Below are 17,660 nucleotides of genomic sequence, written 5' to 3'. Positions count from 1 at the left end.
ATTAGATGCTGCTGACCCCCCCTCTTCCTATGCACAGCTTTACTGATCAGATTAAACCAGAGTGCAGGTTTTATAGCCCACTCTAATGGCTGTCTGGTTTGTTTAGTTTGCAGAGAAGTTTGCAGAGTACAAAGAAGCAGCACGGCTTGCTAAGGAGAAGAGCCAGGAGAAGATGGAGATGGCCACGTCTCCTTCTCAAGTAAGTTCGGCACATGCTATTCACCAGGCACCCTCCCAGCTCATTTCAGCCAATGTAAATAATGCTTGATGGATAATTCAGACGGGTGAACTCGGAAACCAAGACTTCTGAAATAAACTATTGTACAAAGTATTGGTAAAAAAAAAAGGCTTACTCAATTTAGATAAAAGCAATAATATTGTTTCTAAAACACAATTCAGCTACAAGCCCTGCTCTTCACAGCTGTTTGTACTGTGTCTGGAAAAGTCTGGAATTTGATTTGATAATTTTCCATTTTCTGGATAAGTTTAGAAACCTTAAAAATGCACATTGTAAATTTGAATCAACATACTCTTAATTCCTTCATTTAAAAGAGGAAGATCTGAATTTCTGAAAATCTGCATGTTTCATGTTTGGTTTCTTTTTTAGGTGGTTTCCCCTCTTTTTTTTCTTCTTTGGGTTCAAACATCATATCTTACATTTTTTTTAACCAGTTTATACTTTCTCAAAGCCAATAGAAACTGCCTGATCACTAATTTTTTTTTTACCTTCTAGATGTTTTTACTTTCTGTAGTTAACCCTAGACCTGGATTTAGATTCAACATAAGACATTTCTATTTTGGAAATTAAATAATCCTTTTCTATAGAGCAGAGCTTGAAGTTAGCCAGTTTGTTGTTTTCTCCCAAATGGGGGAATACTTCACACTCAAAAGGCTCTAATCAAACAAAATCCTATGGAATAAAATTCCAGTAAACACATCAAAGAAACAACATTTTAAGGAAAGTAGAGCTCCCTTCAATAATTATAGTTGGGAATGTAACCTGTGTTCATTTTGTCTCAGACGTAGAAGATGGCTTTGGCTTAGCTTGTTTAATTCACTAATAAAACATATTAGGGTTTTAACTTGTGTTGGTAAGTTGGTGGTATGAGGTGATAACTTATTTCTCACCACATTTCTTATTCAAACAGTTTGAAAAACATTTACCTCTGTTAAACTCATTAAAGTTATGCGGTACAATGTGTGCTACTGGTTTAAACATCCATCATTGTTTTTGCTCTATGTGCTCAGAGACCCTATTGGAGAATGAACTCGGGGTCACCTTTAACTTAACGGGCCATTCTTGTTTTATTTCCGTCTGCAAACCTAGAAACTCAAGCATTTGATTGCGCATCGAAGCACTTTTAAGTTTTTCTGGTAGGGAAATTGAATCCATTAATGCATTAAGTATGAAGGATAAGTAGTTTCAACCTTTTTTGTCATGTTTTGAAATGATCATTTCTTATGCAGGTTTACATGGAAAGCAGAAATATGATGTGAGGCCTTCCTGAAAATATGAAAAGATAACATTTTAAGTATAAATCTGCATAGTTTATGAAAATATATTAAATGAGGAAGTAGTTTATACTTAATTCAATAAGTTCATAATTTACTTTAGATTTTATTATACAACAGTTATTGATCACCTCTCTGCATAATAACCTAAAGCTTTAAAAGCAATGCTGGGGATTAAGTCTACTTACACTGAAGAACAGAATTTACTTTATATAAGGTGTTAGTCTATATAGGAAGTACAGCAACAACACACTTAAGGGGATGTTCAGCCGTGTATGTAAGAGAAAATTAACTTGTTTCAAGACGAGGGAATCCCCAGAGAAATGTGGGGTTTAATCTAAAGGCCATTACCCGGCTTCATATCCTCATCTCTTCAATACGGAGCCAGGGTTGAAAGTCCCACGCTGTGGTGCAGTCTCTGCTCCCCGCATGTCTTTTAATGAGGCAAAGAGGACAGCTTCGCTCTCACCAGGAACTGAGAGCTGCATGTGCCACACGACACGGCAGTGTTGAAAGTCAGAGACAGGCCGTAACTGTGAAGCCTGCAGAACTGCTGATCCAAGCCTGCAGAGGTCTGTTTAAGCTTCTCCATCATAGGGAGTCAGAGCTTCACCCACGGGCCAGCTGGCATTTCCATCATCTTCTTTTCTCCTCTCTGAATCAACTTAAAGCTAACAGAGACATTATTCCAATAAAACAAGAGGAGACTCTGACCCAAACCCATGCTGGCCACAACAGGCTCAGCCCCAGTGGAAACACATCATAAACCCATATTTTATTAAATGTTAATGAACTTGGAGCGCAGAATGTAAAACCCACCATAATCTGCCTCTTATCTCTCTCTGCCTTCTTGGCCATCAGAGGCGTTTGGTTCTGTGTCATTGTGTTGCTGTATTGAGCTCCAGCCCAGAGACCTAATGGCTTTGTTTTATGTGAGTGCAGCAACTAAATGATTTGTCTCTCATATAAGTCTGTGCTTGTATGGGATATAAAGATAAGAATTAATCTGTACTTCTATAATTTCCCCGCGCTAAAGCAAGCTAGTATAATCACCCATGGAAATGAGGAATTGTTCAATAAGATGGGCAACATTTGTTGCACCAAATTTGTTGGAGCTTAAATGACTTTCTCAACGGCAACCCATCCAGTTCTGCCTTTTAACATCTTTGCTTACAGGTTTCCTATAGTGGTTGCTTCCAGTTAAGAGCAGGAATACATCAAGGTCAGTTTTAGATTGAAGCGAAAGGCCATGTTGCAATTGTGTCAGTGCAGTGAATCAGTTAAATGGTTACTATAAATGATGACAGCTTTACTGGATTCCTAGTGATGAGATATTAGTGCATTTAAATACTCTCCTTTTTAAAATTTTTATGATTATACAATATATACATTTAACTGATTTGGGTCGGAAGAATTTGGTGCTGAATGGGTGAAATACTCATGTTTGGATAAATGTCTATTATCAAGCTGCAAAGCAACCAAAAGAGAGCCTTCGACCAGATGCTAGATATTAGTTGTCGGTTTAAATTGAGTGGTTCCCTGGTTGCTTTGCTTCCCTAATCCTAAAACCAGTACCAACTGTTGACATCAGTCGGCTGTTAGAGCACCTATTAGTGTCACAGTTTGAATCTGACTGTTAATTTGTGATCAAGCAGAAGCTAATCCCAGCTATTTAGTTATCTCTGCTTTTTTAGTGGAGCATAAAAGATTCAATTTCAGAGCTGGAACTTCTTTGTTACTCTATATCTTCTAAGTTTAAGATGAACTATAGCTTGCTGTTGTGGAAACTCACAGTGGTATCTAGTAGCTTTTTTAAACACCCTTTTTTATAAGCTTTCAAGGTTAATTGGTTGTCCTTTAACATCCTAACCAATTAGGACAATTTGTGTCACATGGTTAATGAATAAAACATGCTGTTTCGTAATTTAATCGTAGATATCTGAAATGTGTATTTCAGATAGTCAGTAATTAATTCTAGATATCTTAAATTGACGTCTCCATACAAGTTAATGGTAAATCTGACGTCATTTTGACTTGTCAGAATGTAATTAGAGATATATCCCAAATAGGTATTTTGACTAGTCAAAATATAATTAGACATATCTTAAATCTCTAAAACGTCTAGTCATAAAACAATTTGAGATATCTTGAATGTAAAGGCGGTACAACCAAATTTATGTTAAAACGGCTTGCCACAACTGTTTCAACACCATTATACTCATTTACACAATGTATATCTGATTTTATATTTATTATTTCAAATTAGCATAAACGACTCATTCAAAGTTATCTAATTATTGTGTAAATTCATTAATGTTTTTTTTGTATCCCAATTCTATGATTATTTTTTTATATTTTCTTTTTGCTTTAGTTAGTTGGTCTTCTTTGAAACGAGTTAATCAGTTGGAAGGATAATATTCAATTCAGTACTTAATTTTTAGCTGTCTTAAAAAAAACATTTCCTTAAAGCTTAGGGTAATTTCTAAAAAATAGAAATTTTGTCCTTAAGATGCATTGTTGCCTAAATATGACAATATAAATGACGGGTTTTCTTGTTTTAACAAATTATTTCTTAGCACAAAGATGAAATCATGCAGTTATCGTTGCTGTCTTCATAGATTCATGCCGATAGTAATGTAAAACGTTCTCTTACCTGCAGGAGTCTCCGGCGGGTGAGCTGTCCTCCCCTCTGACCCCTTTGACTCCCCCCATGGAAAACATCAACGGCACGGATGAGATCTGTGACACCACCCCCAACTCAGAGAGCCGTCCGGAGCCAGCGCAGAGCGCTCTAGCTTTTGCACACAGGTATATCCCACATTGTTCACCGCCAAACGATTAACCCAGGATCACTTTAATTACTTCACCCAAGCAATGATGGATGTGAGTTTTTGCCTGCTTGTCTGTCATCTGCGGTACAGATGTGCAAGCTACTCTTCCCTCTCTGTCTCTCTTTGTGTCTGCGTTCACCTTTATATCCGTTCCTTGTGGGCACAGAAGAGTGAACTCCCTTTATTCACCGCTGCTTTCTCGTGTTTTTCCTCTTTAGGGAGCAGCTTAAGACTTGTCGGGTCTGCTCTTTCTGATAGTCCTGACTGCTGCGACACCGTGACTTCTCTAAACAAAAAAACACAACATTTTTAGATGTAATGTTTGGTTAAAATAAGAGCCTGGCTCCAGGTTTGCAGATGGGTGGGGGTTGTTTTTAAAAATGTGATGCACTGAATATTTACTAATTAGAAGGAATAATAAAATACTGAACATCCTGTGAGAAGCGATTGGAAAAAAAAACTTTTTTTTTTACTGGAATTAAAGCATTTAAAGTCTGTTCAATTGTTCAAACCAGCAAGACATGTAACATAGATTGTTACTCAGGACTGATGAACCATTATCCACTTTTTTTTCTTTTCCACACTGAGCATGCTCTGTAGGAACCCTCATACATATTTCTAGTTTCAGAGGGTTGTAAATGTAGGTATGTGCCCTTGAACCTGTTTCATATTTTATCTAGTTACAACAACAGGCTTCAATGTGTTTTATGAAGACTTTTTGTAGCAAACCATCACAATGTCAAGTGGAAGGAAAATTAGGTATGGTTTTTAAAGTTTTTCTGAATAAAAATGTCAAAAGTGTGGTGTGCAGTTTGTATTCCAGAACATTTAAAAAAACATTTGCTGCAATTGGACTATCTGCAGCTTAGAACATGTAGGGACTGAGATTTTCACCCATTTTATTTTGACAACAGGTTACCTAACTTCTTTAAGTCTTGCTGCCAATTATAAATTGTAGTTAGTCTTGCATGTTGAATTCTTTATCTAAACTGTTCCTTTATAGCTCTGGATGTATGTTTGGTGTTCCCATCCTGCTGGACTCTGCTTTAGTATGCATTACTTTAAGCTCTAAATAAGTTGCAGCACTGCCCTGTTCAGTCACATCCATCTTTGCATCAACCTTAATTAGCTCTGTGTCCCTGCTGAAGTATCCTACAGTATAATAACAGGCATTCAGAGTGATGTGTTGTTGGTTTTCCACTAAACTTACCTTTTTCTTGTTAGCAAAAGGTTCAGATTTGGACTCATCTGACCAATGCACCTTTTTTTCAGATGTTCACTGTGTCGCTTACTTGACTTGTTACAAAAAAACAAACAAGAACTTTTTACACTCTTCTTACAACAACTTCTACCTTCTGGCAAACTTTCTTTTCGAAAGCCAGATTTGTGAATTGCAGAACTGAATGTGTTCCAATGAACAGCATCTCTGCAGCTCCTCCAGAGTTACAATAGGCCATCCTGTGCTCCCCTTATCAGGTCTCTTAGTTTAGTTGGATGACCGTTTATTGAAAAGTTTTGTAATCCTATGAAATAATTAATGCAGTGTCCTAATAAGGTGATCTCTGAAGAAAAATGTTGGCAGTTGAACTTTTTCAGGGGTATCTTATTGATTGTGCCAGCTGAAAACATTTGCATATAAAGGTTTTCAAGCTTTTAGTAGAAATAAGTTGTCAAATTTCCACTTCACATTTATGTGCCCGTCTTTTGTTGGTCTATAGCATTGATAATATTGATTCTAATGTGACAAACTGTGACAAAATGTCAAGGCGTAAGGCTGTGCATGCATATATGTATGCCTACTGCAGTGCAATAAAATAAAATGCAAATATTTTTTATCCGAGTGGGTGTTGGTGGGACACCTATGCATGCACAGTTACTGCTGTACACATTCCTCTTTGTGTCCTCTTAACAAACCGAAATCTAAAATGTGATATTTTTTTTTTTTCTTTTTTGGAAGAAAAAAAACAACGAAAACCTTCGCTGATGTGTCCCTGTCTCTGTAAGACATCACAGACTTTGTTGTGTAAAATGACTCCAAAAGGTACGGCTGTGAGGTTCAGCGCCAAAAATGTGTCGATGAATTGTTTATGTAAGAGTTATATAACATGATGTGGGTAGTGGGAGGAATGGAAAGAGCAACACACACACACACACATACCGTGTGTGTCAGAGAGGATCGTGCTTTGTATAAAGTCTGTACATGAGTCACCGATACCTAAATGTCCAGCATCAGCACACAGTGCATCGCTGAAGTAAATAAAGTGGAGAGAGACGGAAAGATAGAGAGAGAGGAGCTGAGTTTAAGTTTTTTAAAAGTGTAAAGTCTTCTTTTGTAGTGAAATGTACATGGGCTTTTCCCTTTGTGAAATATCTGTAACTTGTGCCACTTCTGTTGTTATCTGTAGCTGAGATTCCTTTTAATTAAAGATGTCAATTCCTGACTTAAAAGATGATTGTTCTGGTGTTTGAGTGAAGAAGTTTAGTGTGTTTTTAAATACAGCTCTGGTCAGAGGTTTACATACACTCCTTACGGGCATGAATATCATCAATTTAAGGTCCTAAATGATGCATTTGAACCATTTCCTTTTTTCACTATAGGATTGTACATTAAATAATTTGTCGAAAAAGTTTGGATTTTATTTGTGGGATTTTATTTTAACTACACAAGGTCAAATTTGATCATAATGGTTTATATAAATAAACTCCTACTGGTGAATTCCCCTTTATTATCACTGATCAAGCTATATCCATAATGCTGGCTGGATGTGTGACCATTAATCTAGGCAGGAAAGCAGATTTGATCAAAATTGTTCAGTTTTCGGGAATAAGGAAGACTTTTTATCAAAGCCCAAACACTTTGAGTTTGATGGGTTTGGGCCTTTCCAGAAAAGTACCAACTCCAATACCAATTTTGATGGTTGTTTAAAATCATAGTGCTGCTGAAATATCCAGTTATGGTCAGGGTTAAGTCATCAACCTCTTTATTTTAGACTAAAATTAAGATTTGGCAACAATACTTCTTCAGCTCTCAGCATGATGCTGCTAACACTATGCTTTCCAGTTCAAAAGCCTCACCTTCATTCATAAATACCTTAAACATAATTGTTATTGTTGCCAAATATCTCAGTTTTGTCTCAATAAAGTTTTTTTCTCCACAAGGCAAATGTTTTTGTTACATGGTCAGCGGCCTCTCAGTCCACATTGATATGAAACCCTCTACAGAGTAGATGATGACGATTGTGTTGTTTCCAGGTCTAGCTCTGTTGGTTTCTGGGGTTTTCCATTAGATTTTAATCAATTTCTTGGTAGTTTGGATCAGATGGTTTAACCATATTCACAGCTTAGAGTTCCCAAAAACACTAATGCTAAACAATCTGTGCTGTGAAACTGATAAATCAAGAATGAGTGAGATATTAGAAGGGCATTCCCGGTAGACAAAACTCAACTCTGTTTAAGATGTGTGGATTATGTATATAGTTTGAATTTGAGGCAGAGAGCCAAAACATTGAAATTTACCAGCTCTAGAAAGATAAGTGGTCAAATATCCAGCCAGAACTGTGGTAGAAGCTTTTCAATGCCACAACAAATCCTGTGGTGTTCCTATAACTCGCTAAGGGACATGTTTTTACAGTATGAGGCTGTATGTATATATTTGAGCCTGTATGTATAACTGTGACCTTGTGGGAATGAAAGAAAAATGGCAGATTCTGGCTTTTGAAACTGATTTTAGTTGTTTGCTCTATCTCCTCTGACACTGTTGATAAGGAATGCTTTAAATGCATCATTAGAGTCCAAACAGCATGACACTCACACCCGCAGTGAGACTACGTAAAGCCCTGACTGTAACTGTAAGAAATCATCAACATTCAGAGATCAGATTTATGGGTATTGTTGAAGGAGTTAGGAGTACCCTACTATTACATGAGGCTGCACAGATCAGTGCAGTGAGAGAGAGGGATATGTGGAGAGGACACCCACTGCCTGCTGTAGCCTTGCTGCTGTTTCTATAAATGCTGCATGCGTGGGAGATGAGGTCGACTCTGCAAGTGTGCACGTAACGAGCGAACCTCACTCACATTTTCTCAAATATGTAGCTAAAATGAATGTAAGAACTATCAAGACATACTGCTTTTTTATGTCTCTGACTCACATCGACCCACATTCACCAGAACATGAAGAAGGTTCATCACATGTGGTTCTAGTGTTCAAACATGTATGGAATGTGTTTTGAATGTATGCCTTTATATGGCAAAGATGCAGGTGTTTGCTGTATTAGTATCATTTTCTTGTGTGTGTGATCCGGACCTCTTGAGTAGTTTAAGCACATCTAGAGTTGGATTTCTGCCTGTCTCCGTAGGATGCACAGTGCACTGTGTGGGCAGGTATGTGTGGGCGTCTGGAAAAAGATGAAGAAAGAAGTGGATGGAAGACGAGTTTCTTAAATCAGGATGTAGGCGTGTTTGGCAAATCTTCACTGGAGTAGTTTTGAATGGTTTTATTGATATCATAGGACCTTTGGTTTTCGGACTTCCTTGGTTGTATTTGAATGGTCCTCTTGTGTTGGAGGATGTAGGCGTCAGGCTGTGGGTTTGAGAGAAGGAGACCGCTGCGACGTCTCCTCCATTCCTCCGCTGCTGCCATGGCAACTGCTGTGTCTCGTTGTTTTTCCTTTTTTTTTTTTTTTTTTCTTGAATTGCTGTGTGGGGAGGGAAGACCTACCTGATTGCCAGCAGTTGTCAGGGCACTTGGGAGCGCTACAGAATAGGCTACACTTTTTTCTTCATCATTTCATTAGGAGTGAGAGGAATTACAACCTCTTAGATGTTTTTATGCAGTAAAACACAAAACAGAGGGTTAATTGTTTATTAAAAGCTTATGATATACTGGTAATATACGTACAAGCAGGCAAAAAAATACATTCAGAAGTGAGAAAAGGCATAAAGCATAACTTTTTTGAAAAGTGAAATGTACATTTGAAGAAATAATAAATTGATACAGAAACTTTGAAATCATAAAGGCTATAAAATGGTTTTATTCATTTAAAAAGTTGTACAAAAGCAGAAAGACAAATAACATGCAACCTGTTTAACGGCAAGTTTTGCTATAGAGAAAAACTGACAATAACATTGATTGTCTCTCTAATAATAAATGGATCCATTTTCACTCAGTAAATCAATAGCATAGCAGCTTCCAACTTACCCACCATGTGTCTCAGTCTTCAGCCAGAACTGGTCTCAGGTGACCCCCCAACCCACCCACCACCAGCCTAAAACCTTTTCAGACTCTAATAAAGCATCTCAGCATCTTATCCTTCATCTCTGCTCCCTCCGTCTGTCTCCATCTCCACATCTTGACGTCTTGCCTGCTCTCTGCTTCTCCGAGCTGCTGTGTGAGGTTTATACATTGGCGGGAGCAGTGACAGCGCCGCAGCGTCCGTGTGAGCGAGCTGTAGTGCGTGTGTACGTACGGCTGAGTGTCAGTTTTGTATGTGCATGTGTAGGATGAGGTGTCGTCTCCCTGTATGCGTCACACATGCAGACACGCTTGCAGAGGGGGGTGGATGTTGCATAAGGACTGAAGGCGAGCTGTAGGAGTTCAGAGGGAATTATATCATGGTTTTCTCCATCTTTCACACCTCGCAGAGTAAGTGTTGTGGCTCAGAGGAGGGCTGCTGCAGTGTGTGAGGATATACAGTGAGGGAGTGTGTGTGTGAGGGAAAGAATGGAGCGTAACTGAGATTATAGCCGCCTCCATCTGTCTTGGAGTCTGTTTTTTCTTTTCATACTACAGTCAGTCATGGATTACTTTAAAAACTTTGTGCTTTGTAGTTTCTCCTGGAAAGAGCAGTCATTTATGAGAAAATTTTACTCTGCCATTAAAATTCAAAATCTGCATTGATTTGAATACGTTTGGAAGAAATTGGACTAGTGTTATATTTAGGGCTGCAACTAATGATTATTTTGCACATCAATTTATCTCTTGATAATTTTTTCGGTTAATAATCCAATAGCAAAACGTTCCTTAAAGAACATTTTTACGAAATCACACCAGGTGAAACTAAAACTTTTCCTGAGTCCTGGATAGAGAATATAGCTCTGTCAGCTAAAGGCTTGTTTTAGAGTCTCTACACTCTAGTTAAAGATTCATCAATTACTAAATTAGTTTACGATTATTTCAATAGTCGATCAGTCATGATTAATCTGATCCATTGTTTCAACCCTAGTTATTTATTTTTGCTTTATGAGCAATAATCTTCAAGAGGAATGTTTTTGCTGGTTTTAAAAATACACTCGTACTCTCTTCTTCCGCTTCATCGGGAACTGAATCATAGGTGCTTCATCCTCAACATACTCCAGGAAGCTTTTTCAATTCAAAATGTCAGGAATAGCGTTGAGTTTGTGGTTTTATACAGTAGCCCAACAAAGTCCTGTTCGTCTGTCTATTCAGCCAGTCTGACAATCCCCTTTAACGACCAACCTTTCAGACACTTAGATGGGTATGGGGTATTGCAGTCTAACAAAAGAGGCCAAAATGTTTTCAAAACAAAAACAAGGCTTTGTTGGGCTAGTGTATAAAACCTTGAACTCAACGCTATTCCTGATATTCTGAATTGAAAAAGCTTCCTAGATGGGAAGAGAAATGTCTTCAAACTCGGAAACCAAGTCCAGTGCATTGTTTTTCATTTTTTTGGAATCAAATAGATATTTTCTTGTAGTCCTTTCCTTACAGCACACCTTATGGTGGGTTTTCTTCAATTTCCTATTCTAAAAAATCTCTAAAGTCAAATTTTTCCAGCCTTCGAAAGAGGAAAGATGTAAACAACTAATGAGATAATAGTACTATTGAATTAAATTGCTGTAGTTAAAATTATTGTATTCACATGTGCCAGTAATAGTAAATTTCTATTAATTAATCAACTCTTTACCAGAGATTCTTCTCACTGCTACTGAATATACTTTAATGATGGACTTCTTTTCTGCTCAGTTGTTCTGGGTGAGATTATACCATAATATATAGAGATATGGATTCGGTTTGGACAGATCATTTGCATTATGTCAAATTATGTGAGATTCAGTCTTTTTGGTATACTTTGCTTTTTTCTACCTTTTGGCCTAGTTTTTATTTTGTACGGCAACATTTCTAATCATTTTGACCATGCAGCTGTTCATATATAATTCCTTTATAATCATCTGTATATTAAATAAAGTAACATGTGATGTTCTTCCCATGCTTACTAGACATATTACTGTAATACTATAAGCATTAACATCAAATTTAACTCTTGACTGCACCATACTGGGGTATTTAACTAGACGTACGTTATATTTACTTGCCTGAAATTATCATGATCAATGATCAGTTCGTCTATGAAAAGAAGGAGACTCCAAAACATCTAGCAAAATAACATCACACCACTCGTGAGGTCCAGGGGAAAATTTTGCATTTAGTTACCAAAAGTAACAAGTTACCAAAAGATTCATCCTATCTGACTTAAAGTTTGGTTTGTAAACAGCTTTAAAGTGCCTTTATGATCGGAATGCTGCTGCAAATAACTTTTGCCCACAATAATTTTTTTATTAATGAACCTAAAGAATAGACTAAGCATATTGTGTCTATGGCTCTGCAGCCGTTTATCACCTGCAATGCTTTGCTTACATCCACAGGCTCCCAAATGTTGTCCATTTTAAAAACACACAAACTGTACATGTCTGTGTTCTTCAGCCCGGCCATGACAAAACACTGGGAGGCTGAGCTGGAGGCGCTGAAGGGGAACAACGCCAAGCTAACTACGGCTCTGCTGGAATCCACGGCCAACGTCAAACAGTGGAAACAGCAACTGGCTGCCTATCAAGAGGAAGCAGAGAGACTACACAAACGGGTGAGCAAAGGGAGCGCAAGGAGAGCTTGTTTGTTTTCATGTGTGATTAAATCATTTCTGATCAAATGGGAGCACTCATTTGCGAGGGACGCTTTGAAGGGAGGATGAATGAAAGAAACAGATGAGTGGATGGGAGAGTAAATAAAAGGCAGACTGGGAGACAGGCTGAGATCAGGAGCTTTGTGACTAAATCAAGATATATGTCATGTTTCTGCAGGTGACAGAGCTTGAGTGCCAAAGCAACCAAACCCCAGTGATCAAATCCCAAAAGACTGAGCTCAACCAAACCATAGAGGAGCTAGAGAATGCGCTGCGGGATAAAGAAGAGGTTTGTTTGGAGAGTAAAGGAGGGAAATATCTAAAAAGAAAATTGGAAAATGACTAAAAGTTTCTTAAAACAATTGTATTTACCATTAATTTGAGCAGGAAAATAAAATGATCTGCCGATGGAATGAGCATATTTACCCTTGAAATAAGATAAGATAATATGAACTTGAAATAAGAGACTTCAGGTGTTTTATTCTTATTTTATATGTAAATTGTCTTATTCAACTGGCAAAGTGTCTCACTTACCTGCTCAATTTAAGAAAAATGCACTTAATTTAAGTAAAAAATTACTTAGATTTGCATTTTTTGCAGTTGAAGTATTGCAGCGCTCGCCTTCTGTTACCTTATACAACCATAAAACTGTCTGTCATCCTTCAGGAAATGGAGAAGCTGAAAGAAGAACTGGAAAACATGAATGACCTGATGGAGCAGAAAGACACTCTGACTCAGAAGCTTGAGGTAAAGCTGTCGTTCTTCTACCTTTCAAAACAATTAGCATTAGAAAGGGGGGGGGTAATACTAGGCAGTTGCCTAGGGCCCCAAGTTCCTGGGGACCACATAAAAATCTGTTTACATGTATGGTGGATACAACTATTCCTTATTGGTGCATATTATGTTTTTGATAAAAAATCCTTTCACTAAAATGCCATCAGAACGCTTATATTATAATATTAAGTTTGTCTCATACAAAACATAGAGAGCAAAACAACAAGAAAATAGGACATGAAGAGAGGGACAAAACGTAGAACAAAAAAATGAATGTCTATCCTATTAAAATTTCTGTATCTATAATGTGTCTGTTTTAGGTGTTGTCCTCTCAATTCAGACGGCCCCCTACCTGTCTTTGCCTAGGGCCCCAAATTTCCTAAATCCACCCCTGGGCCTTAGGTCTGTCGGCGACTGACGATGCTCTGACTCTAGAGAGTTAATGAAGCATCTCTAGCACAGTGGAAGGACAATAATCTCTTCATGAATATGAACAAAACAAAATACATGTTTGAAGATTTCATGAGAAACAAACATCAAACATTATTACATCGTGGAAGAAGTGGCAGAGTATATCTACCTCTGTGTTTATCTGGATTGGACTTGAGGTGCAACAGTGAAGCCATTTGCAAGAGGGGGCAGAGCAGACTTTGGTCCTTCAGTGTTTGCAGCAAGATGTTGCATATGTCCTTTAACTCTGATTTTTAGAGTGTTGTCTCTTCTGCTGGGGTAACAGCATCTGAGCAAATGACTTAAAGAAACCCAGCAAGCTGATAAAGAAGCCGCGCTCTGTTCTCGGGAGCACCGTCTAAAGAAGAGTGCACTAAAGAGATGCCTTATACAAAAAACAGCATAGCCAGTCCTGACCCATCCCTAGTGTGAAATATGATGGTAGCAGCTTCATATTTAGGAATGGCTTTCTTCAGGTCAGATTCAGATAAAGTATTAATAGGAAACCTGTTAGAGGCTGTGAATAGCTTGGGAAAGTTTGCCCTCCAGAGACCCAGTCAGGGCCACGTTTGTCATGTCTTGGAATGGTCTCGAAAATTCATGCAGTTGTAATTTGAATTGCAAGGTTTTACCAAGTATTACTCAGTGGAACTGAACCCTCTTAAACTGTAATTGAATGTATTTAATGTTATCAGAATTAGGGTTTTATAAAAGTGAAAGCCATTTTTCTGAGTTTATATTTGTAACAAATAAGAAAAATCTTCTCCATTTCCTTCCTCTTGTGTCTCATTTTGTGTTGGTCCATCAATATAATCTCAGTAACAAAATTTGCTGTGTGATTAAAAAACAAACACCCAGCTACCCCTGTTCCTATAGCATTAACACACTCATAACTTTGAGGCCCCTTCTACAGGAGACGGAGCTGCGCAGTCGGGTGCTGGAGGAGCAGCTAGCGGGAGCAGAGCAGCGACTGGAGGAGAACCAGGAAGAGCAGGAAAATTTCAGAAAGAGCCTGCGGACGCTGCTGGAACTTCTCGACGGCAAGATCTTTGAGCTGACAGAGCTCAGAGACACCTTGGCTCGTCTCATAGAGGAAGCCAGCTAGAGACAGAAGGTCTCACCCTCCGCAGAGAGAGCCATATGATGATTTATTTACAGCCCCAGCACACAGACCAATCCCACCTTCAAATACTTTTTCTTCTTGTGTACCCCTCACCTACATAAATCTGAGACACTGCACTGCCCCCACTTACAGTTTAAACACAAGGGGCAGTGGGTCCCTAATTTTTACCTTGAGGGCATCAGGTTTCTACCTACTGCAAGCACTCCTGTAGTTGAACACGATGCAGGGACTACCTCAGCTTGCCTTCTGATTGGCTGTTGTACCCTTGATCAAACTGGTCAAGCTTATTTGTAGAGATGCCACACATTAAAACAAACACAAAAAAAACTGTGCCTCAGCGCCATCTGCTGTCTGAATGGGAGAGCTGCACCATAGTGTGCAGCATTTACTCAACACACACATTGCACATTATTCCTCTCTAAACCGCCCATCCAGTGGCAAATGTTAAAAGTCATGTGGAAATAATTGCCGTTAAGACCTAAAGAACTGCGCCAAAGCTGCCAATTCCCCCCAAAATATTGTCCTCTAACAAGCAGATGCTTTGATCCAAAGTGACTTACTGTACAGAGAAGTTTTGAACAGAAGAACCCGCGTTTGAGCCCGGGCTGCCAGAGGAATGTAACTGGGTAACTGCTTTGGCATTGCTGCACATCCCCAGCCTGAATTCTCAAGGATGCTGGGAAGTGGAGTCTGATATCTATATATTTTCTTTTAGTAGAAATGAAAGTGTGTCCCCTACGATATTACAGAATCCTATGACGGAAAAGCAATGAATCTTCCAGAAGGCAATTTTCATGCAACACTAAATTGTTTTGGTACTACATCTTAAATGAGACACGTGTATCCACACAGCTTCCATCATCGCAGTAAACCTGACCTGTCTTCCTGCCATACTCAGTGTGGCGTGTGTGTCCTGAATGAGGCTTGACATGATGTGTGTTATCATTAAGGTGCATCTCAATAAATTATAATATCAGAGATATTAGTTTTTTTTCAGGATTACAACTACTAAAAAAAGACAAAATTCTTATTAATAACATTAATTACAGATTTAAATCTTTCCTCATGTCATTTTTGATGGCTTACAGAAAACACAACCCCCAAAAAATATTGGACTTAAGAAAATTTGAATACAACATAATACTAAGAAAATAATGAAGACAGAAATGTTGTGATTAAACACCCTGTAGCTTTCATATCCTGTCTCCCTTGTTTTGGTTTGAATTTAAAATACACCATCGACTCTCAGTTGGGTTTGCTGGCTAAATAAACTTAGTGATATTTTGGTTATTAAGCAGGACTATAAAACCTGCATTATACGTCAAAATGTATTTTAAAACACAACCCCTTTGTATGAAAGTTTGACACATATTTAATTTCCTTAATGCTTACTTCCTGCAGAAGGCTATCTGTATCTTTAATGATCAAGATGCTTGAGCACAGGGCATGGATAGGAAATTTTATAACATAGAAAAATAAGATGTGAAGAACATTTAGGGTAAAACAAAACTAATAAAGTCTTTGCAATAATTATATTACAACTGAATCTATCATAGGGACATATTTCCAAAAGGAAAGCAAAAATATTTCATCCTAAAGATCGGCTTTGGACCACTGAGTAACAGTCCTGGCACTTTTATTTTGATAGCTCATTTAATATGCTTCTGATTTGGTCTCTGGTTTAGAAGTTGTTTAAAGCGTGGAGTGAGAGATTTAGCATATGTAGATATATCTGCTTGCCCTGACTTCAGTGGCAATCTATACTTTATAAATCTCTGTACTGCTGAAAAGCTGCTTCTAATCCCAGTTTATCTAAGGTTGTGCTTATCTTAGTTTCTAATATTGTGTTGTTTTTGCAGGTTGAATTTTCTTAGCACGTCCTGATATGTATCTAATATGGCCTCCAAGCTGAAGATTTAAGGGAAAGTTTCCGCTTCCAGGTTTAACTTTAGTTCAGAATCCAACATGGCTACTAACTGATAGCAAATACAGTAGGTGAGATCTTCTCACCTATAGTGTCAAGCTTCAATTTGTAATACAATATGTGTTTTTTTGTGTGTTTTTTTTATGTTTTCATTGCACTTAATTTTTCTTCAATGTATTTGGATTCAGTGCTTTAAATAGACAGCTTCCTTAGAAAAAAAAAATCTTTGGTGGCTTACACCTGCTGACACCTGGCTCTGTGACACCTAGTTTTCTTATGATGCGGTAGGTTTAATCATATTTCTGCATTTAATTTTTTTTATTTACATGTTTAAAAAAAGCACAAAAAATGTAATTAACAGCAAACCATCATCATCAAAATTTAAAAAAAAAAATGCTAGAAATGAGTCCATCTGTGTAACAAATCTGAGTTTCAATATGTGATCAATCAAATTAAGTTATGATTTTATGATATTTTAATTTATTGAGATGAATATGAACTTGGGCACATTTATGCTGGTAGAGAGGCCTACACACACCCTTACATACACACACACACACACACACACACACGCACACACACACACTGAGCAATATAAGACAGGCTCTGTACAATCCCCCTGTCCATCTCTATCAGGTTCTCTACTCAGCGGACTCGTTGTCCTGAAGGATCAGATACATTTCAGCTGATACCCCGTTTCCAACAGAACGTGTACTAGTGACCGCATTACTGTGTGGCAGCCCTATGTGGTCCGAGTAGTGCAAACTGAAGGGCTTACAGAGCGTCATCCTCATGTCTGTAAATCTCCACCCTCAGTGAAACTGGCCACTGATTGTCACTCCTCACAGGTCAATATTCAGCCATTCTCAGTTTCTTTTCTTTCATTTTTTTTAAGTGAAGATACAATACTACTAAGATGAATATAAAACTGTACAACACAACTTTCTTATTCTTGCTGGCATTGTAAATGAATGGATGGACAAATCAAAATGCAGTAACACCCTGCAGTGACTTATTGTTGTGTATTAACTGATGGGTGGAAGCTTTTTGCTGCACATTGGAGGATTTATAACACCATGTAATAATGCAGTGATACAAGTTTTATACTCTTACTGTATAAAAGCCAAT

General features: G+C 38.0%; 1 protein-coding gene across 3 annotated transcripts in view; it reads left to right on the top strand.

Moving 5' to 3' along the window:
• homer1b (homer scaffold protein 1b) overlaps nucleotides 1–16,863 on the top strand; it is a 33,014-nt gene extending 16,151 nt beyond the window's left edge. For 2 of the 3 annotated variants that reach the window (XM_038282914.1, XM_038282913.1), the window contains 6 exons: nucleotides 107–199; nucleotides 4,172–4,320; nucleotides 12,066–12,222; nucleotides 12,440–12,550; nucleotides 12,928–13,008; nucleotides 14,399–16,863. In XM_038282914.1, coding sequence (XP_038138842.1) covers nucleotides 107–199; nucleotides 4,172–4,320; nucleotides 12,066–12,222; nucleotides 12,440–12,550; nucleotides 12,928–13,008; nucleotides 14,399–14,590 — 783 coding nt within the window. In that variant the 3' untranslated portion in view covers nucleotides 14,591–16,863. Of the gene's footprint in view, nucleotides 1–106; nucleotides 200–4,171; nucleotides 4,321–4,561; nucleotides 6,804–12,065; nucleotides 12,223–12,439; nucleotides 12,551–12,927; nucleotides 13,009–14,398 lie in introns of those variants that run through there. The other variant, XM_038282915.1, reaches the window with a different exon arrangement.
• The last annotated feature ends 797 nt before the right edge of the window (nucleotides 16,864–17,660 follow it).

This window comes from Cyprinodon tularosa, unplaced genomic scaffold, assembly GCF_016077235.1.
Source record: "Cyprinodon tularosa strain WSP-4 unplaced genomic scaffold, ASM1607723v1 ctg189, whole genome shotgun sequence".
Classification (NCBI taxonomy): Eukaryota; Metazoa; Chordata; class Actinopteri; order Cyprinodontiformes; family Cyprinodontidae; genus Cyprinodon; species Cyprinodon tularosa.
Note: the sequence above shows the minus strand (reverse complement) of the source record. Positions and strands in the feature narration are given on the sequence as shown.